The sequence below is a fragment of the Ochotona princeps genome, chromosome 25, assembly GCF_030435755.1.
Source record: "Ochotona princeps isolate mOchPri1 chromosome 25, mOchPri1.hap1, whole genome shotgun sequence".
NCBI classification, from domain to species: Eukaryota; Metazoa; Chordata; class Mammalia; order Lagomorpha; family Ochotonidae; genus Ochotona; species Ochotona princeps.
The window spans coordinates 25933878-25952853 of record NC_080856.1 but is presented as its reverse complement, the minus strand read 5'-3'; the positions used below and the strand labels follow the sequence as shown (position 1 = coordinate 25952853).

The 18976-nt window shown below is 54.5% G+C and overlaps 1 protein-coding gene across 1 annotated transcript; it reads right to left on the bottom strand.

Annotated features, from left to right (window-relative positions):
- Positions 1–1606: 1606 nt before the first annotated feature.
- On the bottom strand, positions 1607–18658 carry PDIA4 (protein disulfide isomerase family A member 4). Its single transcript, XM_004597801.3, has 10 exons — positions 18321–18658; positions 13190–13352; positions 11775–11980; positions 8995–9133; positions 6541–6746; positions 6259–6417; positions 5342–5493; positions 3868–4024; positions 3251–3484; positions 1607–2263 (listed from the first exon to the last, which is right to left on the bottom strand). The coding sequence occupies exons 1-10, from the start codon at positions 18409–18411 to the stop codon at positions 1848–1850; spliced, it is 1923 nt and encodes a 640-aa protein (XP_004597858.2). The 5' UTR covers positions 18412–18658; the 3' UTR covers positions 1607–1847.
- Positions 18659–18976: the final 318 nt, after the last annotated feature.

The window sequence follows — 18976 nt, the reverse complement described above, 5'->3', positions numbered from 1 at the left end:
TTTTCCATTGCAGCTACCTGCTAAGGTGCACCTGGGAGACAATGGATGATGGCTCAAGTCACTGAGTTCTTACGGACCACGAGTGGGCCCAGACTGAATTTCCATCTCCCAGATATGACCAGGTGCAGCCCTGGCTGTTGCAGGCATTAGGGGTTTGTGGTCTGTCCTTGCCCTGGGGGAATTCCTCCCCCTCCTCTCTGGCTGGCTGCTCTGGACCCCTGCCTGGGGGTCACCCTCTCTGGGCCTACCATCTTCCTGCATATATTCACGATGATATGCTTACCCTGGGTTGGAACTGATGCGCTTTCCTCCGCGGCTCTGAGCCAGCTCCCCGATCCGTGTGGAGATGTCTTCTGACGCAGGGTTACCTCCTGGGCGCTACGGTCTCCAGACTACACCCCTGCCCTCCTGGTTCCATGCAGGGAACATCAACTCACGGTATTTCTCAAAGGTTTGTGGAAAGTAGAATTAGAACATGAGTTCGTTTTGGTGCAAGACTTTTGGAATGTGCGTCTGAGCATTCCAAAAAGTCCATGAAGAACGCCTATGACAAAAAAAAAAACTACATGGATATCAAAAACTTTGTGGCATCCATCTGTTAATTCCACTACCCTAGGCAGACGGGAGGACACGCAGCAGGGTACAGCACACCGGGTCACTGTCGATTTGGAAGCCCTGCAGGCAGCGGGTGCTCTGTGCCTTGGCACTCCCCCTCCCACCATGGCCTGTGGAAAAGCCCAGCCAGGCCCCGGGCCCCGGCCTCTCCACTGCCAGGCTATGTGCACACAGTCACTGCCCACAAAGCCAGGGAGCTGCTGGGTAGGGCACCTGGGTCCTTCTTGGGAGTGCCTGCCTGGGTCAAGTCCTGGCTCTGTTCCCAATTCTAGGTTCCAGCTGACATGGTCCCTAGGCGGCAGCACGTGATGGCACAAGTGGCTGGGTCCCTGCCTCCCCCAAGTTCCAGTTCCTGGCTTCGGTCCAGCCCAGCTCAGTCCTGCTTGTGAAGGGGATCCCAGGAGTGAAACAGCAGAGGGGAACTGGTTTCAAGTAAGAAACATTTTAGAAACACAAAGCTTGGAGCAGGTGACAGGCAAAGAGGAAGGAGTAGCAAGACTTATCAACAGGAACAAATTCCTGGGCGAAATACCACACGAAGCCGTCTGAGCCACAGCACCCTCCAGTGAGGGCAGGCCGGGCTCCTTCCCCAGCCCGAGACCAGCGCTTTGCCATCTCCTCATCCTTTGCCCCTTCCCCAGCACGACAGAACCTGCCTGAGATCACCCCCTGCCCACCAAGCTGGGGCCAGGCCTTCTGTGGCTCCTGGGACACAAGTGACATCATCACTGAGGCTGATGCTGGCGTTTCTGTCCTGCCCTGCCTCCCATCTGTCCACTCCCACCCTGGAACGTTTGTGTCCGGGTCCGGGTCTAGCTCTACACTGACAGGCCCATCTTCTTAGGGTAGCCATCCCTCAGACAATGAGAAAATAAAGGCAAGACCAATGTGGTGTGGCAAAGGTTTTTTTAACTTTAAATTAAAAAAGAAAATACTTTCAGAACAGATTCAGCTTACAAGCTTTAAGGAAATATTAAAGAAAGTGGAAAGCCACCCCCACCCCCAAAAAAATCAAACTCCCAATAAAAATAAATGTATCTTCCATAAAAATCTGGACTAACTATTGGGTCATTCCCGGTTACCCAGTATTCAGAATGTGGGCTAGAATACCAAAATATAAAAAAATTAACAAAACAAAACAAACCCCAAAAGGTCATGGTACTGCCTTGTGAGGCCCCAGCCAAGGCTGCCGCAGCGTCTGCTCGCCCCCGCCCCGTGCAGGCTGCAGGCCTTCAGAGCTCTTCCCTGGTCCGGCTCTGTGTGGTCACGTGTTCGTCTATAAACTTGCTCAAATGCTCCAGATCTCTGTCTCCACCCTCAAACTTAATTGGGTTCTTTTTGTCCCCACTGGGAGCGAAGTAGATGGTGGGGAAGCCATCCACCTTGTAGCGGTCGCTGGTGATGTCGTTGGCGGTGGCGTCCATCTTGGCGATGACCAGGCCCTTCTGGCCTTTGTACTTCTTGGCCAGGCTGGTGTAGACAGGTTCCAGCTGCTTGCAGTGCCCGCACCACGGCGCGTAGAACTCAATGAGGACGTCTTTCTTGGGGTCCAGCACGATGGAGTCGAAGGTCTTCCCCACCACGACTTTGACGGGCCCCTGGTTGCTCTTGGGCACCGGCTGTGACTTGATGACCGGCTTCAGTTTTCCTGTTAAAGCAGGGACGCAGTGGGAAGGCAGTGTCAGTGATCCGGGCTGACCCAGGGGCACGTCACGTGCTCCCTGAGCCAGGAGGGCCATGTCCTCAGCAGCCTCACCCTGACCAAGGGGCACCTTATTCCTCCAGTAACCCATCTCCTACTCTCCCAGTCCTTGCCAAGTGAACCCGGCCTGTGGTCTAGTGGGCTCCAGGCTCTGCCCAGAGCAGGAGTCACTGGGGCCCAGGAGCACTAGGACGGGCACTGGGACATTACTCTCTGACAGCCGCAACAGCCAGGGCTGGGTCAGGTTAAAGTCAGCAGCTTCTTCCCAGTCTCCCATGTGGGTGGAGGGGCCCCAGGCACTGTCCCAGGCCCATTAGCAGGAGTGGGACAGTTTCAGCTGCACAACACAATGCCAACCCCAAGAGGCCTATTTTGAAGGTGTGTTACAATTCCTGACACATTTGTCCTTTTTCTTAAAAGCAAAAACCAAAAGAAAAAACCCCCATAACCAACCAACCAACCAACCAACACCAACCACAGAGAGGAAAGCAGAAGGGCCGGGGGCTGGCTCTGTCCTCGGATTCCACAGAGCCAGGAGGGCAAACAGCTGGACAGAGGCTCCCAGGGGACATGGAGGCCACCGAGGTGCCAGCAGTCACACCCCAACTCTGCCCTTTCTTGGCTGCAGCTGCCAACGCCTCTGCCGGCAGCGAAGCCCTGCTCTTGCCCTGAAATTGAGCTTGCTGAGGCTATGTGATCCTCAACAAACCTATGTCAGGACCCAAATGTGCGCCTGCTTTCAAAGTGAGCAATGGAGGATCTGTTGAAGGGAAAATATTCCTGAATGCTCCCAACTCCTGGCTACCTTTGTGGCTTGAGGTTCAGGCTGCATGGGGGAAAGTGAGAGCGTGCGTGGGAGGGGCCCAGCTGGCCACGCTTCCTGCCCGTGCTGTGCGAGTTGGCACGTGAGGCAGGCAGAGGAGAGCAGCTGACCTTTTTTGAAGGCTGTGACAAACTCGCGGAGGACGTCCGAGTCAAACTCCTCGGGCTCCATGGCGAACTTCCTGCCGCCCTCGTCCAGGATGGCTGCGTTCACGTCCTCCCCGCTCTCGCTGAGGCCCAGGTCCTTCACCTCCGTGCCATAGTCCTCCTCGTCCGCAATGGCAAACGTGTACTCGGGGAAGTCCTTGGCCACCTCCAGGACTTTGTTCCGCCAAAATTGAGTGGCTGCAACGACAAGCCAAGGGCTGTGAGCTCAGCGGTCAGTAGAGCGCCAGCCCCAGCCAAAACCCCAGGAGGGGCTTGAGACGGACACTGTTGATACCCTCCAGCATGGCATCAGTCAGGGGAACATTCCCAAGCACGGTACGCGCTGTGAGCACAGGTGGGTCACGGCCCACAGGCCCAGGAGACACAGCTGCTGCCAGGGAAGGCGTCTTAGCTCTGCCAGCTCCCTCTGAAGAGAATTCCTGACTCAACATTAAACTTGTCTCTCGCTAAAAAGGGAAGGAGAACAGAGCTATGCAGCACATAATGAAAATCTACCCCGGCCACCAGGGCAGGGTTTCTAAAGTGAGGTGCCCTGGGCCATGCAGGTCTTGGGGACTCACCAGCTCTGTAATCGAAGCTGAAGTCGACACTGTAGTAGACGACCACCAGGGGGCGCTTGCTGTAGCGCTTGGCATCGTTGGAGCTCTTGCGGTGGCCGACCAGGGGCAGGGCATGCTTCACTATGTGGTCCTTGATGGCTGATCCCTCCGTGGAATCCTGGCTCCAGGGAGGGCATGGGTTAGGGTGGGCTTCAGTGGACAGAGATACCTCCCACCCCTTTCCAAACTCATCCCTTCTCTTCCTGGGAACACTAACGCTCTTCATGGAGCCCAGAGATTGTTTCAGGCATGTCCTGGGCTGTACAGAACCATCCTTCTTTAGCTCTCCTCCTCATCACAGCCCTGCGAGCAGGTGAGACGAAGCCTGGAGAAACCACATTCTGGCCCACGCATTCTGCCGGGCAACAGCATGGCCTTGGATAAGTAGGAGTCTGAGGGAGCTAAGAGGCTACCACGCGGAGACCAAACACTTCTCTCTGGAAAAGAACCATGGGCTGGCGGGTGTACAGAGCTCAGTGGCCAGGCCAAGGTGGCAGGACTGGGGGGTGCACAGAGCTCAGCGGCCAGGCCGAGGTGGCGGGGCAGGGGGGTGCAGAGAGCTCAGCAGTCAGGCCGAGGTGGCAAGGCTCGTACAGGATCCACACTGGTGCTCTACTCTACGGCCAGGTGGGAGGTCTCAGTGTTAGGTTAGCAGCTGGGCACCATGTTCCAAGGAGGGCTCTGGTTTGATGGCACGAAGTGGGTACAGTGTGTGGAAAAAACACACAAGGAGGGCCCTGGAAGCCCCAGTAAGCAAATGAAAGTAACAAAACCAAACCAGCGCCAAGACACCACCATGTTCCTGCTTTCCCTGCCTGCCCTGTCCTCTTCCGGGTCCACCTCCATGCAGTGGGGTCAGCACAGCCTGGCAGTGACCCCCGGGATGGGTTCAAGAACCCACAAGCTGATTTCCTCCTAATCTTAAGCTCTATTCAGTGAAGCCCTCTGGCATACGGAGCTAGACCCAGGCTTGTCCTGGTCTGGGTGATCCTCTGTACTTCTAGAACTGAATGTGCCATGCCCTTTAGGAAGATGACGTGGGTCTGTTCAGAGTGGGGGATTGGACAGAATCCAGAAAACAGAGAGGGCTTGCCCTTGGCCTGCCAACAAGCGAGGCTTGGCTCTGCCAGCCACACACCTGGTGACAGCCTGGCTAAGCCCACAGCTGAATGGTTGCCAGGGGAGCCTGGTGCTTGCCTTCCAGGAGATATGAGCGGCAGAAACAACTGCTCTGGCAAAAGCAGGTAGAGCCTTGCTAGAGCCTCGGCTCCAGGAGGTACCAGGTACATGAGTTCCCAACTCTGTCCAGTAGACGGGGACGATGAACCAGCCACCTGGCGCCATGCTCCAGTCCCACGCCTCCAGGGAACCGGTGAGGAAGGGCAGGGAGCCCTCAGGCCAGGTGTCCTGGGTGCCCTAGGTAGCCGTCCCTCACCTGTATGTCCACCACGTGGCTCTTGGGCTCAAACTTGGACTGGAATTTCTCAGGCTGCATCACCACCAACTTTCCTGGAGAGACTTTCAAGAACTTTGCTATTTCAGTGCTAAAAGTATGGTGAAACTTGTAATCCTCTCTTAAGTCGTTAGCTGAAAAAAATGATCAGAATAAAATGCAGTTTAATTAAGGTGCCTGAGTGATTGAAGTCTTTTTTTTTTTTAAAATACAGATCAGCCAAAACTACTCAGCAAACAGGTGCCACCTTGCCCATGCCTCTCTGCTGAGGTTTCACATTAAGCACCCACAGAGGGGCGGACAGCGGGTGGGAGATGGAGGCACGCACCCACACGCGCACACACACACACACACACACACACTCTCCCATCTGCTGGTTCACTCCCCAAATTCCCACACAGCCAGAACCAGGAACTCAATCCAGGGGTGCCTGCCTTGTCTGCAGTAGCAGAAGCTGGAGTCGGGAGACACGGCTGAATAACAAACACCTACGCTTGGACATGGCCTGTGGCCGCCTTAACCACTGGACCAAATGCCAGCCCCTCCATGGGGCGTCAACAGTTCCCCCTGAGGTGGGATTCAGCCCAGGATGCAGCCCTTTTGCATTCAACAGACCCTCCTTTATGCAGTGGGTCCTGGGGAAGGGGCTCCTCAAAGGAGGAAGGCAGACAATCAACTGGAAGAGTCCGACTAGGCTCCTCCCCCACCATCCTTAGCAACCAGGCAGAGAGGCACAGTGAGTCTCCCCTACTCCCAGCATGACCACCCCCTCATCCCTGGGCAATGAAGGAGCCAACCCCAGTCCCGGAAGGGAGAGCTCATTCCCACTGAGGCTGTGGGAGTTGTGCCACAGTAGCCACCTTCCCCTGGCCTGGTGGGGCTGTGGGGTGACAACTCACCAGCATCCTGATACTGCTGGTAGGCCGGGTCAGTGTCCCCCTTGAAGACCCCGATGATGATGACATCGTCTCCGTCCTTCAGGAACTCCTGCACCTGCTTCAGGGTGGGGACCTCCTTGGAGGGAGGGCCGGACTGCTCGATCATGTAGTCCACAATCCCTGGGGGCAAAGCAGGCATCTGACCGGGGGCCCTCGGAACTGCCCGCCCCGTCCCACCAGCCAGCTCCTGGCACCTTCAGCGACAGTGCCATCCCACAGGGCGGAGAAGAGGAAGCGGCATACCATATTTTTCTCGTGGACCGTTGTAGTCAAAAGGTCTTCCCTTGCGGAAGATTTTGAGGGTGGGGTAGCCGGAGACCCCAAACCTCTTGGCCAGGTCTGTTTCTGCTGTGGCATCAACTTTTGCCAGGGGAATAGGGGGAGAGCGCTTGTTGAGCTCCTTGGCCGCCTTCTCGTACTCAGGGGCAAGTTTTTTGCAGTGCCCACACCTGCCAGGAGGAAGCCAGCTGTTGAGACCTGCTCCCCTGCAGACTTACCCCCAGCCCATCCTGTGTCCCGACCGAGCATGCCTGCTAGGTGAGGGCGCTGCACAAGGCCCCTCGGGAGACACTAACACCCGGGCAGAGGGGGAGGGCATGCTCACATGCACCTGCGTGCTGCCAGAAGCACCAGGCCAGGAGAGACAATGCCCTCTCCAAGAGAGAGGATTTTCTTGGCTGGGAAGTTGGGGACCAGCATGGACACAAGTCAAAGATGGCTTCATGTAGGCAGTGACAGCTGAGCTGGGATGTGAGTGAGCAAGGAGAGGTGCAGTGGGCAGAGCCAGTGATACCAACAGGAGCCACAACAGCAAGAATGTAACAACCACCCCCTCCCCGACACACACCAATGAGGGTGGAGGAGGAGTGCCCACGAGAAGAACTCTCAACTAAGACAACCATGACACCCGGCCAGGAACCCTCAGGGTCCCCAAAGATGGAGGCATGCATCCCAAGCAGTGACTCAAAGCGAAGACGAGCATTCTCCAAGTAGCACAAGCCTGATGGGCCCACACCACACACACGGCCCGAGCCGTGCCAGCCAGCACCCAGTCCTGGGCCATCCATCAAGGGATGGCACGGTCATTGCTGCATTTCTTCCCATCCACTAGGCCAGTGCCCCCTTTGTAGCAGACCAGCACCTGTCCAGTACCACAGGAGGGTCTTATGGGGGTGCCCGGGACCCACGGCTCCCCACATACAGTGGTATTTTCTTTCTCTTCACCTAGCTTATTTTTCTCTTCAACAATCCATCTGTTGGGGCCAGTGCTGTGCTGCAGTTAGCTTAGCCTCTGCCTTACGGATGCCAGTTCAAGCCCTGGCTGCTCCACTTCCCATCAGGCTTACTGCTAACGTGGCCTGGGATGGCAGCGGAACATGGTCCAAGTGCTTGGGCCCTGGCACCCATACGAGACACCTAGAAGAAGCTCCTGGCTTTGGACTACCCCAGCGCATCATTGTGGCCATTTGGGGAGTGAACCATCAGATGGTAAATCTGTCTCTCCTCTCTGTAAGACTGCCTTTCAAATATAAAATCAAATCTCTTTTGAGCCAAGCACAGTAGCCTAGTAACTAGGGTCCTCATCTTGCACATGCCCGGATCCTATATGAGTGCCAAGTTTGTGTCCCAGCAGTCCCACTTCCCATCCAGCTCCCTGCTTGTGGCCTGGGAAAGCAGTAGAGGATGATCCAAAGCCTTGGGACCCTGCACCTGTGTGGGAGACCTGGAAGAATCTCCAGGCTCCTGGCTTTGGATCGGCACAGCAGTGGCCAATGTAGCCACTTGCGGAGTGAATCAGCAGACAGAGGATCTTCCTCTCTGTCTCTCTTCCTCTCTGTGTATATCTGACTTTCCAGTAAAAGTAAATAAATCATATATATCTTTTGTCTTTTATCTCATACATTACCAGATGTAGTGGTTTTTAAACCACAAAATTTTACATGGTGAAACCCAGAGAGCAGGAGGTTTGTGTGCACAGGGGAGCATGCTGGCCTGGTGCCCTCCCCTCCCCCACGTGGACGGTGAGGCCCTGCACTGAGTGTCGGCCCCAGCCTCTGCCTCTGGATTCGAGGTCCCAATTCTTCCTCTCCTCAGTGAACCCCCAAGGCTCAGTCACAGCATGCATGCTCTAGAGGCAAGTCCTTCTGGGCGGATGGCTCCTAGTCCAGACTCAGTCTGCTGGCTCTCACTCTGGGTGTACACAGCACATTCTAACACCAGGCCTACCCAGGACCAGAACCATCAGGTGACTCCTGGTTGTGCTCCGGGCCATTTCCTGGAATGGCTGACCGGCCCTCACTACTCTCCCTTGCAAAGCCTTTACTCCTTCGGCCGTCTACCCAACCCGACTGCTCCCAGCTGACTCACACAGTTGGTCACACCCCTTCTCCAACAACCTCCCCAGGAAGCAGGGTGGTTGCAGCCACACTGGTTACCGAAAAACTGGGTCCCTCACACACACATTTTTTCTATTTTTCTTGTGGTCGTTCTCTTGAAGAAACAAGCCCTCTCTCCTCTCCCATCCCTACATCTCCCTTCTAGTCACCTCTCATCAGCAGACTGGCTCCTCTGCTTTGGCCTGCAACCTGCAGAGGCCTGCTGTCTGTCTGCCACGCCCTCACCCAGTGCCCAGGAATGTGCTGAATATGGGAAGGCCCCAACCAACATGTAACAGTATGAGACCCAGACCCTTCTTACCAAGGTGCATAAAACTCCACCAAAATGATATCTGCGCCGTTCACCACGTCATCGAAGTTCTCTTTGGTCAGCACCAGCGTGACTTCCGGCGGGGGGGTCCAGTTGGGCTGGGAGACCTCTTTGACCTTAGCGACAATTTCTGAAAGAAACCAAACAAGACCCTGCTGGGTAAGTCCTTCCTCCTCACTCCAGGGCCAGAGGCGGGCAGGACAAGAGAGTGACAGTGTCCCCAAGGAGACCAGGAAACATGACCTCCTGAAATCCAACAGCACCTCTGCAGCTGAGAGAGCTGGAAAGGAGGAAGGTCCACGGGCCCACCTCTACCCCCACAGGCACACCCTGCAGGCTTTCCTACATGGTGCAAGATCTACTGTTGAATCAAACTTCTTTATTCCCAGGCTACAGAACCAGCTGCAAATGACCTGCACTCCATCTGTCTATTAATGCGACCGTGGGTACCTCCCTACCATGTCCAGAGCACTGCTCATGGTATTCAGTCACACCCAGCACAAGTGCACGACTTGTGTCACAAATGAGTTCCAAAATCAAGAGGGATGTCAGAGGAGCAGGGGCTTGTAGCTTCACGCCCCTAAGATGGATTCAACTCCTACAGTGGGACACGGAACCTACTAAAACCCCACTGGGTGGCTCTCAGGACCAGAGGCTGCTGGATCCAGCAGGAAGCCAATCCCGAGGTGTGAGCACAGGCACAGTGGTGGATCGGGGCACACACTGCGGGCCCTCTCCAGCGTCCAGTGGGAGGCACTCGGAGTGGGCCAGCAGAGTGAGCAGTCCACTTTGGCTTACGCTTTCTCATGGGCCAAGTTCCACTCAGTTCAGTGCAGGGGACACACCTCCAAACAGGCATGGATATTTACTTTTAACCTGTTTTACTTATTTTTATTTATTTCAAAGGCAGAGAAACAGACAGACAGACAGACACAGAGCTATTCCCTGATTCACTTCAGGAGGCCGGAGCACGGATACAGGTGGCAGAAGCCCATTTTCAGCCACCACCACCTGTACCTTCCACTGAGGTGCACACCACACCCCAGGCGACCAGGATGGGGAGCAGAGCTGGGTCTCGGACTCTGGCACTTTGATATGGCACAGAGGCATCACAAGCAGCGCCTTAATGCTCCGCCAAACACCTGTTGCTACAGCCATTTTTAGATACCATTTCTTAGGCACTGATATGGCCAAGATATATTTGTTAAATAAAAGCATGAAGGTGCAGAATGGTATTTAAGATAAGCTAGCAACTGCAAAAGCGAGAAACATAGGTACAAACATATTTGCTTTTCTGTACACAAAATACTTCTGGAGAACATCAAAGAGACTTGCCATTCTGGTCACAATCATGAAAGAGACGGTTCACTCTGAAAGACACTTCACTGCACGACCTGATTACGAATCACATACACTTCCCAGTCAACAAACAGGCTGTAAAATTGAGCATCAGGTGACCCACAGTAGGTTCTACCACTGAAAGGCGCAGAAGGGGACTGTCACACCAACTGGAAGGAACCAGGCCACATCCAACTGATCTCATGTTCCACCACTCCAGCACATGTGCCTAATCTGTGGCTTTAAAGAACTGAGCCCTGAGGCCCAGCGCGGTAGCCTAGTGGTTAAATCCTTGCTTTGCATCCAGCTGGATCCTATATGGGCACCAGTTTGTGTCCCAGGTGCTCTACTTCCCATTCAGCTCCCTGTTTGTAGCCTGGGAAAACAGTAGAGGACAGCCCAAAGTCTTGTGATCCTGCACCCATGTGGGTGACCCAGAAGAGGCTCCTGGCTTTGGATTGGCCACTTGGGGGGTGAACCAGTGGATGGAAGATCTTTCTCTCTGTTCCCTTTCTCTCTGTGTATCTGTCTTTAAAATACAATAATAAAGTAAAATAAAATAAAATAAATCTTAAAAAGAATAGAGCCCTATCCGATGGATGCAGCGTCAGGGGCTGCTGCCGTTAGGTCACTAAGAGACACACTGGACAAGCATCTGGGTGCTGCTGGGCACGCCGGCACCCCAGGTGGGGCACCCGGTACACATTCCAGCACCCATGCTTCTGATACTTCTTTGATGCGCACCCTTGGAGGCAGCAAGGTGATGGCTCAGGTCCCTGATACCACAAGACACACAGATGGAGTTCAAGGTCCCTGGTTGCAGCCTGGTCCAGCCAGAGCTGTTAGAGGCATCTGATGAGCCAATCAGTGAGTGGAAAGATCTCTGTCTCTCTCAAATAATGTGAAAATAAGCTGGGGGAAGAGGGGAGAGGAGACGGAGGAACGACATGGCCTTGCTACAGGATGCCATACTTTCACTTGTTCATTCAGTGAATGTGCGCCACGCCAGATGCGGGCCTGAGGGCAGGTGCCGTCCAAGGCCCCTTTGCACGCAGCACTCTGCAGCAGCGGTTCTCGTCATGAGGCTTTGCAAGCCCTGGGTGCCTGTAAGAAACGCCAGTCAGCTGGCTCAACCCGAAACTCACTGAGCGGAAGTCCTCCAGACAACTGTGATGTGTACTAAATGCTGAGACCCACTGAGAGCCAAGGCCGCAGGGGCTGTTTCTCAACACTCCGGGTCTGAGATCCCCCCTGTGCTGGTCTGTCCTACCCAAGGGCAGGTTTAACCGAGATCTCGAAGACCCTAAACCTTCCAGTGAGGAGCTGCCACTCCTGGGGAAGCCAGTTCCCAGTCTCCCCAACTTTCCTTCCTTTCCTACTTCACTGGGAAGAGTCCTGGCCAGCGTCCTCCAGCAACGCAGGTACCTGCTCACCTTCCTGGGTCCTGGAGCCATCGTAGTCCACAGCCTGCCCCTTCTTCAGGATCTTGATGGTAGGATAGCCGCTCACATCAAACCTGCTGGCCAGCATGGACGCTGAGGTCGCGTCAATTTTGGCAACAGCAATGGGAGGATCGTTCTCCTTCAAGACTTTGGCAATCTTTTCGTACTCTGGAGCAAACTGTTTGCAATGTCCACACCTAAGGATCAAGTTTAGCGAAGGTGAAACAGGTTAATGGTACCCCAGAAATTTGAATTCAACAATACACACAGAAACAGGAGCTTTGGGAAGGATCAGGCAGTTAAAGAAGAGACACAATGGGAGAGGCCTGAATGGCTTGGAAGTCCAGCTGTCTCAGGGCTTGTGGTCAGTTCTGCCCGGGGAAACACAAGCTCAGTTTTCCCATCTTTAAGTCGCTCAATGGTCGGTGTGGTGATCCTTCCTCCAGGAGTCTATGAGATGGGACCTTCTCACAGAACTCGTTATCTCTGGTACTCTTGCAAGTGTGCTACAGAGTGTTCAAGAGGCTCCCGACTCACAAGCAAGTCAGCCTTCTGCTGCTGCTATCCTTTCAAAATGAATAAGCACCTTTAGACACTGGTAAGTTTTACAAACACAAACAGCTCTTGGGAGCTGTGAATTGTTAGGTGTTAAGGAGTCCTGATATCAGGACCATAAAACGGAAATAATATCATAACCTTGTTAAAAGAACTGATTATTTATTTGAGAGATAGACAAATATAGGTCCCATATGCTGGTTTGTATCACCAATGCCTGCAACGGCCAGGGTTGGGTTAGGCCTACCGCCTGCCAGGATGTGCATGAGCAGGAACAACAGAGCTGGGACACAGACCCAGGTGCCCCCAGAAGCATACAGCTGCCCCGACAGGATGTTAGCTGCTGGGAAAGATGCCCACCCCCAGCTACCATACAGAAATGTTTGCACTATGCTTAAACATCAGGCACTGGACAGATAACACACACATATCCCTCTCTTTCAGTAACAAAACAGGGAGGGCAAGAAAGAGAAGTGGTTGAGACAAAAACAGAAGAGAGTTGGGGGTTGAGGGACAAGAGTTATCAAGTACTACAAAATGATGGGTCAAAAATAGGAAGACAAGTGGGGTGTCACACTCAGGGAGGCCACCTCCATCGCAGCCCTGCATGGCCAGGGAGCAGGGAGGTGGACAAGAACCTGGCTGTTCCTGGCACTGGTCTTTCAACATGTCTTGCGAAATGCCCACGCCCTAGCTGTGACTACCAGGATGGGTCTTGTATATATAACCACCACCCCGGAAGCCAAGAGGCTCATCATTCAATACAAAGCAGCTCCCAGGTGACAGCGTGTGACTCCCCCACCCCTCACTGGGGGAGGAGGTAGAGCCAGGCCCTGGCTAGCTGTCCTTACCATGGAGCATAGAACTCCAGCAGCACCGTGTCTTTGTCAGCCACAAAGTTGTCAAAGTTCGCATCATTCAGCACCAGGACACCATTTTCTTCCTTAACTTCTAAGTCATCTTCCTCTTCATCGTCCTCTTCCTCCTCCTCTTCTTCATCCTCGATGGCATTTTCTGTTAACACAAGAATTTGAGCAGAAAATATCCACAGTGGTTAAGAAACCATCTAACTCTTTAAAATTCGTCTAGACCCCCAAAACCTCAAAACACTACTACTAGTCCTTGGGATCCACAAGAGATGGGTGGTCACACGCCTCATCATGGAGTTTCTGCTCTATGCGTGCCAGCTGGGGCCACTGGCATGGCTTCATATTCAAGTCACAGTCCAGAATTTATAGTCCGAATGCCTGGACGGGATTTGAAGGGCAGGACAAGCTGCTTCCCACGGTGGAGGCATGTTCAACAGAACTTCTTAGGAGCCCCTAAGACAGCCCAAACAGGGAGCGAGTACTCATTCTCCATCTTCCATCATGGAGGACAGAAAAGCAGTGGCATTTACCTGCAGAATTAACCGACAGCTCCACAGGCCTTAGCACTCCTGAGGGAATCTCCCCTGCACCATCTACAGGGTGGCAAGTTTGTTTTGTTTGCTTTTTGTTTTTAAGATTTGTTTTTTTTTTTTTATTGGAAAGACAGATATACAGAGAGAAGGAGAGACAGAAAGATGTCTCTTCACTGGTTCACTTCGCAAGGGACAGCCACAGTTGGAGCTGAGCTGATCTTAAGCCAGGAGTCAGTAGCTTCTTTCCAGGTCTCCCACGTGGGTGCAGAGTCCCAAGGCTTTGGGCCGTCCTCGATTGCTTTCCCAGGCTACAAGCAGGGAGCTGGATGGAAAGTGGAGCAGCTGGGACACGAACTTGTGCCCATATGGGATCTTGGCAAAGTGAGGATTTAGCCACTAGGCTGCCGTGCTGGGTCCTAAGGTGGCAGTTATTGAGATGATGAATTGAGGGCCCAGAATGTATGACAAATATACAACAAGCATGGAGTGCAGCAGTTGAGACATGCACATCCTATACTGCAGGGCCCGACCTAAGTGCCAGCTGCACTCCCATGTCCAGCTTCCTGCTAAAGGACACTCTGGGAGGCAGCGGGTATCAACTCAAATGGGTCTCTGCTACTCGGGGAGAAGGCCTCGTCTTGGCCTGGCTGAGCCCTGGCTATGGCGTGCATTTGAGGAGTGAACCAGCAGACAGGAGATCTCTGTAGCACACACAGCCTTTCAAATACATGCAACAAAATTTAAAATACATATAAAATTACACCCACGCTTGGAAGCAAAGGGTCCTTTCCAGGACGTGAGAAACTCAGTATGTCTTACTGTAAAGGTTTAACTTAATTTTCTGCCAAACACAGAAAAAAAGAAATTGTGAAACTACAGTTATTATTAAAAGGGGTTCTCCAGTTACCGTTACAACATGAACAGAACTGAGTGCAGCCAGCAGTGCGATCTACGAACTCTGAAGCCAGAAGCTTCCATGGGGCCAATTATTTTTCTCTTCTGCAGAGGATTCCCAGGAGGCACATCAAGAGTGCCAGTTACTACTGGGGGTAAGGTGATGGCCTGAACACCTGCCTGGCAGAGGGCCCCACAGGGCACCTTCCCAGGCCCGGCTGGGAGAGCAGCTTTATCCTTTATTCCTGAGGTCCACTTCCTCCCTCAGACTAACGGCCACCTCCCCCTGCGCATGGTCTCATAATTCCACACACCCTTGCCCCGCAGACAGCCCTGCCCTTTCCTGACCAATGGATTCCTCTCTCCCACTTAAGATAACCTCCTCTTTAGTTTGAAGAGGGACAAGCAACTCTAACACACTGCAAGAAAAACCCCCACTTGAGACACAGGCTCCAGGCTGGCTTTGGGATGCTCCTCCTCACCAGCCCAGAGAGCCAGGCCAGGGCTCAGCGGGAGACACCCGGGGCCCACGCACGACCCCGCCTGCGGGAGGACAGCCTGCCCTGGGTGTGTGTGCTATCCCCACATCTCCCAGGGGAGACATGGGCAGCTTCCTCCACTCCTCTCAGACCCCTCCAGACAACCTTTCCTCGTCTATTTACGTTTCTCAGGAAAGAATCACAGGAGATTAAAACACACATGTTGCTCTGATGTTGTCGGCTAAGAATAAACTGAAAGGGCAAGGAACAGCCCACGCCAAGGCTGACAGCCACCACAACCCAAAGCTGCTTCCACCCCTGTCCCATGGCCCAGTCGCCATAAACCAGAGGACCTCACACTGGGACACTGGTTCTCTGGAGTTACTCTTCAGGTACACAGGGAGGTGTGGCTGCAGCAGCCCTGCCCAGCTGGGAGCTTTCCAGAAGCTAAGCTGGACACCCCTCACTCAAACCCTCCAAGGAATCCGGGGGGTTGACTGCAGAACGTTTTCAAGTTTCTGAAGTTTGCAGCTGGGGTCTGGTGTGGGCCCACTCTCCCTAGCCTGGATCTCTGTTGGTGCCAGCTGGATGGCCCACTGTGGGCAGCCAGGAAGGGTCTCCCACCCACAGCTCTGTCCAGGAAAAGCGGAATTGACATGCAGGTGGAGAAGGATGGAGAGAAAGCACTGGGGGAACTTCACCCACTCTGCAGGTGAGGAGGGCAGGGAGAACTCCACAACCTACCCAATACACAGGGTGCAAGACTCAGCCAGCAAAATGTCTAACACATGCCACATGGGCAAAGACTTTCTGGAGTTTTAAAAATACTTATTTTTATCTGGAAAAGCAAAGTTATGGACAGGAAGGGAGAGAGACAGCAGGAGAGAGAAAAGAGGGAGAGACATATCTTCATTCTGCTGGTTCACTCCTCAAATGCCCACATGGCCAAACACAGGCTGGCCCAAAGTCAAGGGCTTCACCTGGTCTCCCAAAAGTGTGCAGGGGCCCAAGTACCTGGGCCACCTTCACTGTTTTTCCAGGCCATTAGTAGGGAGCTGGATCAGAAGTGGAGCAGCCGGGACTGAAACTGGTGCCTATACAGGATGTCAGCATTGCAGGCAGAGGCTTAACGTGCCTCACTACTAGGCCTACACAGGAAAGCAGATTCCCAAAATGTGGGACCCTAGCTAAGTGGCTGCAAGACCCCCACTCCCACACACTCACCTCATAGCAGCAAGGGACCCTGGCCCAGCCTGCTGTTCACGCTGCAGGCTATGAGCAACAGGATAAACTGCTGCTGTTAGGCCACCACAGGGCAGCTGATGGCAAACACCGGTATGCAAACTGCTATCGGCTATTTGTCATTAGCCCGTGCCAGGCGGTGTGCCAAGCTCAACACATTATTCCACCCCTGGAGGGAAGTCGCTTACACGTACTTTACAGAGAAGGAGAGAGAGGTGAAGTGGAGTGGAGTCACTTGCCCAAAGCTCGTGTGGCAGGTGCCTAATCCCATAACTGTTACGCATCCTGTCACCTTCGATTTCTTTCCCCAACGCCTACGGCTGTAGGTGGAATCGTTCAGGCTGCCCACGTGTTGAAGGCCCGGGATAGAATTCCTTCTCAGGAGTGAAGATACAGGACAGGGCTAACAGTTCCTTAGCACAACACACAAGTGAATTTACACTAAAGTGAATTTACATCTAAACCAGCCAACCCGCAACAAATGCAGGTAACAATCAAGGGCAAAGAGGGCAGGTGACGACACAGAAAAGCCCATCAATGCTTAAGACCTACACAGTATTATGTGCATTTTGAGAGCGAGCGAGAGGGCGGGGGAGGCAACACTGTGACATAAAACTCCTACAGCAGCAGAGGGGGAAGCACAACACCTTGAAGTATCGGGGGCAGGAGGCAGGCACAGCCTCTCCTGTCTGTTGTCTAAGTATCTGGTCGGCCAGGCAGGCCCTCAACCCAGCGGACTTGCTCTGCGCCACCAGGATCCCAGGCCAGAATCGCAGCTGCCATAAGTACCCTGCCACCCACAGTGAAAGCACCCTCACTGCTTCCCAAGCCTGCTACCTGGCCAGGCTGCTCCAGAATCCCTCCACCACTGACTCAAAGCCAAGGCAAGGCACCCACCCACCCACACCTTCAACCCCAAAGTGCATCCCAATGTTTTCTCCGCCCCAGACAGCGTGAAGAATTTGCTTAATCTGGAGCGCCTGGGACCCACCCATGCACCCTGCCACAGTGCGTTGGGGGGGGGGGGGTACCTGAATTTACATAATAACAGGTGATTTGGATAAAGGGGCCAACACGGCCCTGCTACCTGTTTCCCTTCCACAGCTGCATCTTTCAGAGGGCGTTGCTTCTTACTGCCTCTCCTATTTGGGCAAACTCAAACCGTTTGAAAACAGAGTGTAAAGTTCAGATTTCTCCCACACATTCAGATTGGAAATGGGCGTTTATTTGTATTGGAACGAACTCAGCAGGTGAAAGAAAATAGTTCTGAGAAGAGTTACTCCTCATCAACAGGGTGACAACAGGCTGTTTTCTAGGAATAGCGAGTTTTTTTTGAAGCCAGACTTTCTACTTTCCAAAGTTCTCTGGTGTCTGCCTTCGCGGATTTCGAAGAAAACTGCAGACCCCGCGCTTGCCACCCTCGCCGCCCAGGGCCTCCGGGAGGACCGCGCTAAATACTGGTACAAGGCAGGCAGTCTCTAGTTTCCAAAAGACGCAAGCCGAGCGTCTCCCTCGCCCTCACGCCAGAACGCCTGGGTTAAAAATTTGCAAATGTAGAGCCCGTTTTTTTTTTTTTTTTTTTTAATTAGCACGCTCGCTACACGCGGCGGCTCCCGCTCCGGTCCTCACACCCTCACTCCTCCTCCGACACCTACTGAACCATGAGGGACCCTGTCCCATTTCACACTCGGCCACGCCAAGTACTGGCCAGTGTCCACGCTCCCCTTCCCGGGAGCGTTACAAGGGACCACTTTTCCTGCCTCAGGTGGCAGGGGATTCCTCCCCAGCCCAGGCCTCTCGGCCACCCACCTCCCCCTGGATTCCCTGCTTTCGCCACCGTCCCCTGGGACTCCATCAAGTCACCCCCCTTTCCGGAGGGGATGTGTGCTGAGTCCCCTCGGCCCAGTCGCGGGGAGCGCAGGGCGCTGCGTCCCGCCAGGCCCGGGGCACGCACGCCCAGCTCACCTTCCTCGTCCGCCTCCTGGGCGCTAGCCACAGCCAAGAGCTGCGCCAGCGCCAAGAGCAGCAGCAGCAGGCAGGCTTTGCGGGTCCTCATGGCTGCCGGGGCGCAGCGCGGCCTGCTCGCGCCGAGGGCTGCGGGAGCGCTCGGCTCGCTGGGTCCGCCCGACGGACTCCGAGCTGGGCTAGCGACACTGGACGCGAGGAAAAAACCCTCCAGGAAGTCGTCCCCGGCGATTGGCTGGGGGCGGAGGAAGCCGCGGGCCGGCCAATGCGCGCGCGACGCCGGGCGCGCGGGTCGGGGCGCCTCCCACCCGGCCACCCACACCTCCCGTCCGGCGCGCACCCCTCGGCTGCGCGTTTAAAACTCCCAGCGCTAGCGTGAGGTGCCCCCTCCGGATTGGCTGCGTGGCGACCACCAATCAGCGTCTGCCACTCGGTTTGCGGGGAGCGCACAGGCCGAGAGAGGCAGCTGGGGAGAACAAAGGCGGCGGGCCGAGCTCGGCGGGGCGGGCCCTGACGACGCCGCGGGGCCCGATTGGCCGGCGCTGCGGTCGGGGCGGTGCCTGGGAACTGGGATGGGGAGGCTATGCTGACTCACTCCAAACTCGGCAGGAAGAACACGTGTCCATTCCTGGAGCGAAGGCCAGCCAGGCGCTCCG

Excerpts from the sequence above, each read along its gene's own strand:
- PDIA4 (XM_004597801.3), bottom strand. The coding sequence starts at position 18,411 with ATGAGGACCCGCAAAGCCTGCCTGCTGCTGCTGCTCTTGGCGCTGGCG. Across the intron at positions 6,418-6,540 it reads CGGTCCACGAGAAAAATATG|GGATTGTGGACTACATGATC; the intron begins GTATGCCGCTTC and ends CTTTGCCCCCAG. Across the intron at positions 4,025-5,341 it reads GCCACGTGGTGGACATACAG|GATTCCACGGAGGGATCAGC; the intron begins GTGAGGGACGGC and ends CCCTGGAGCCAG.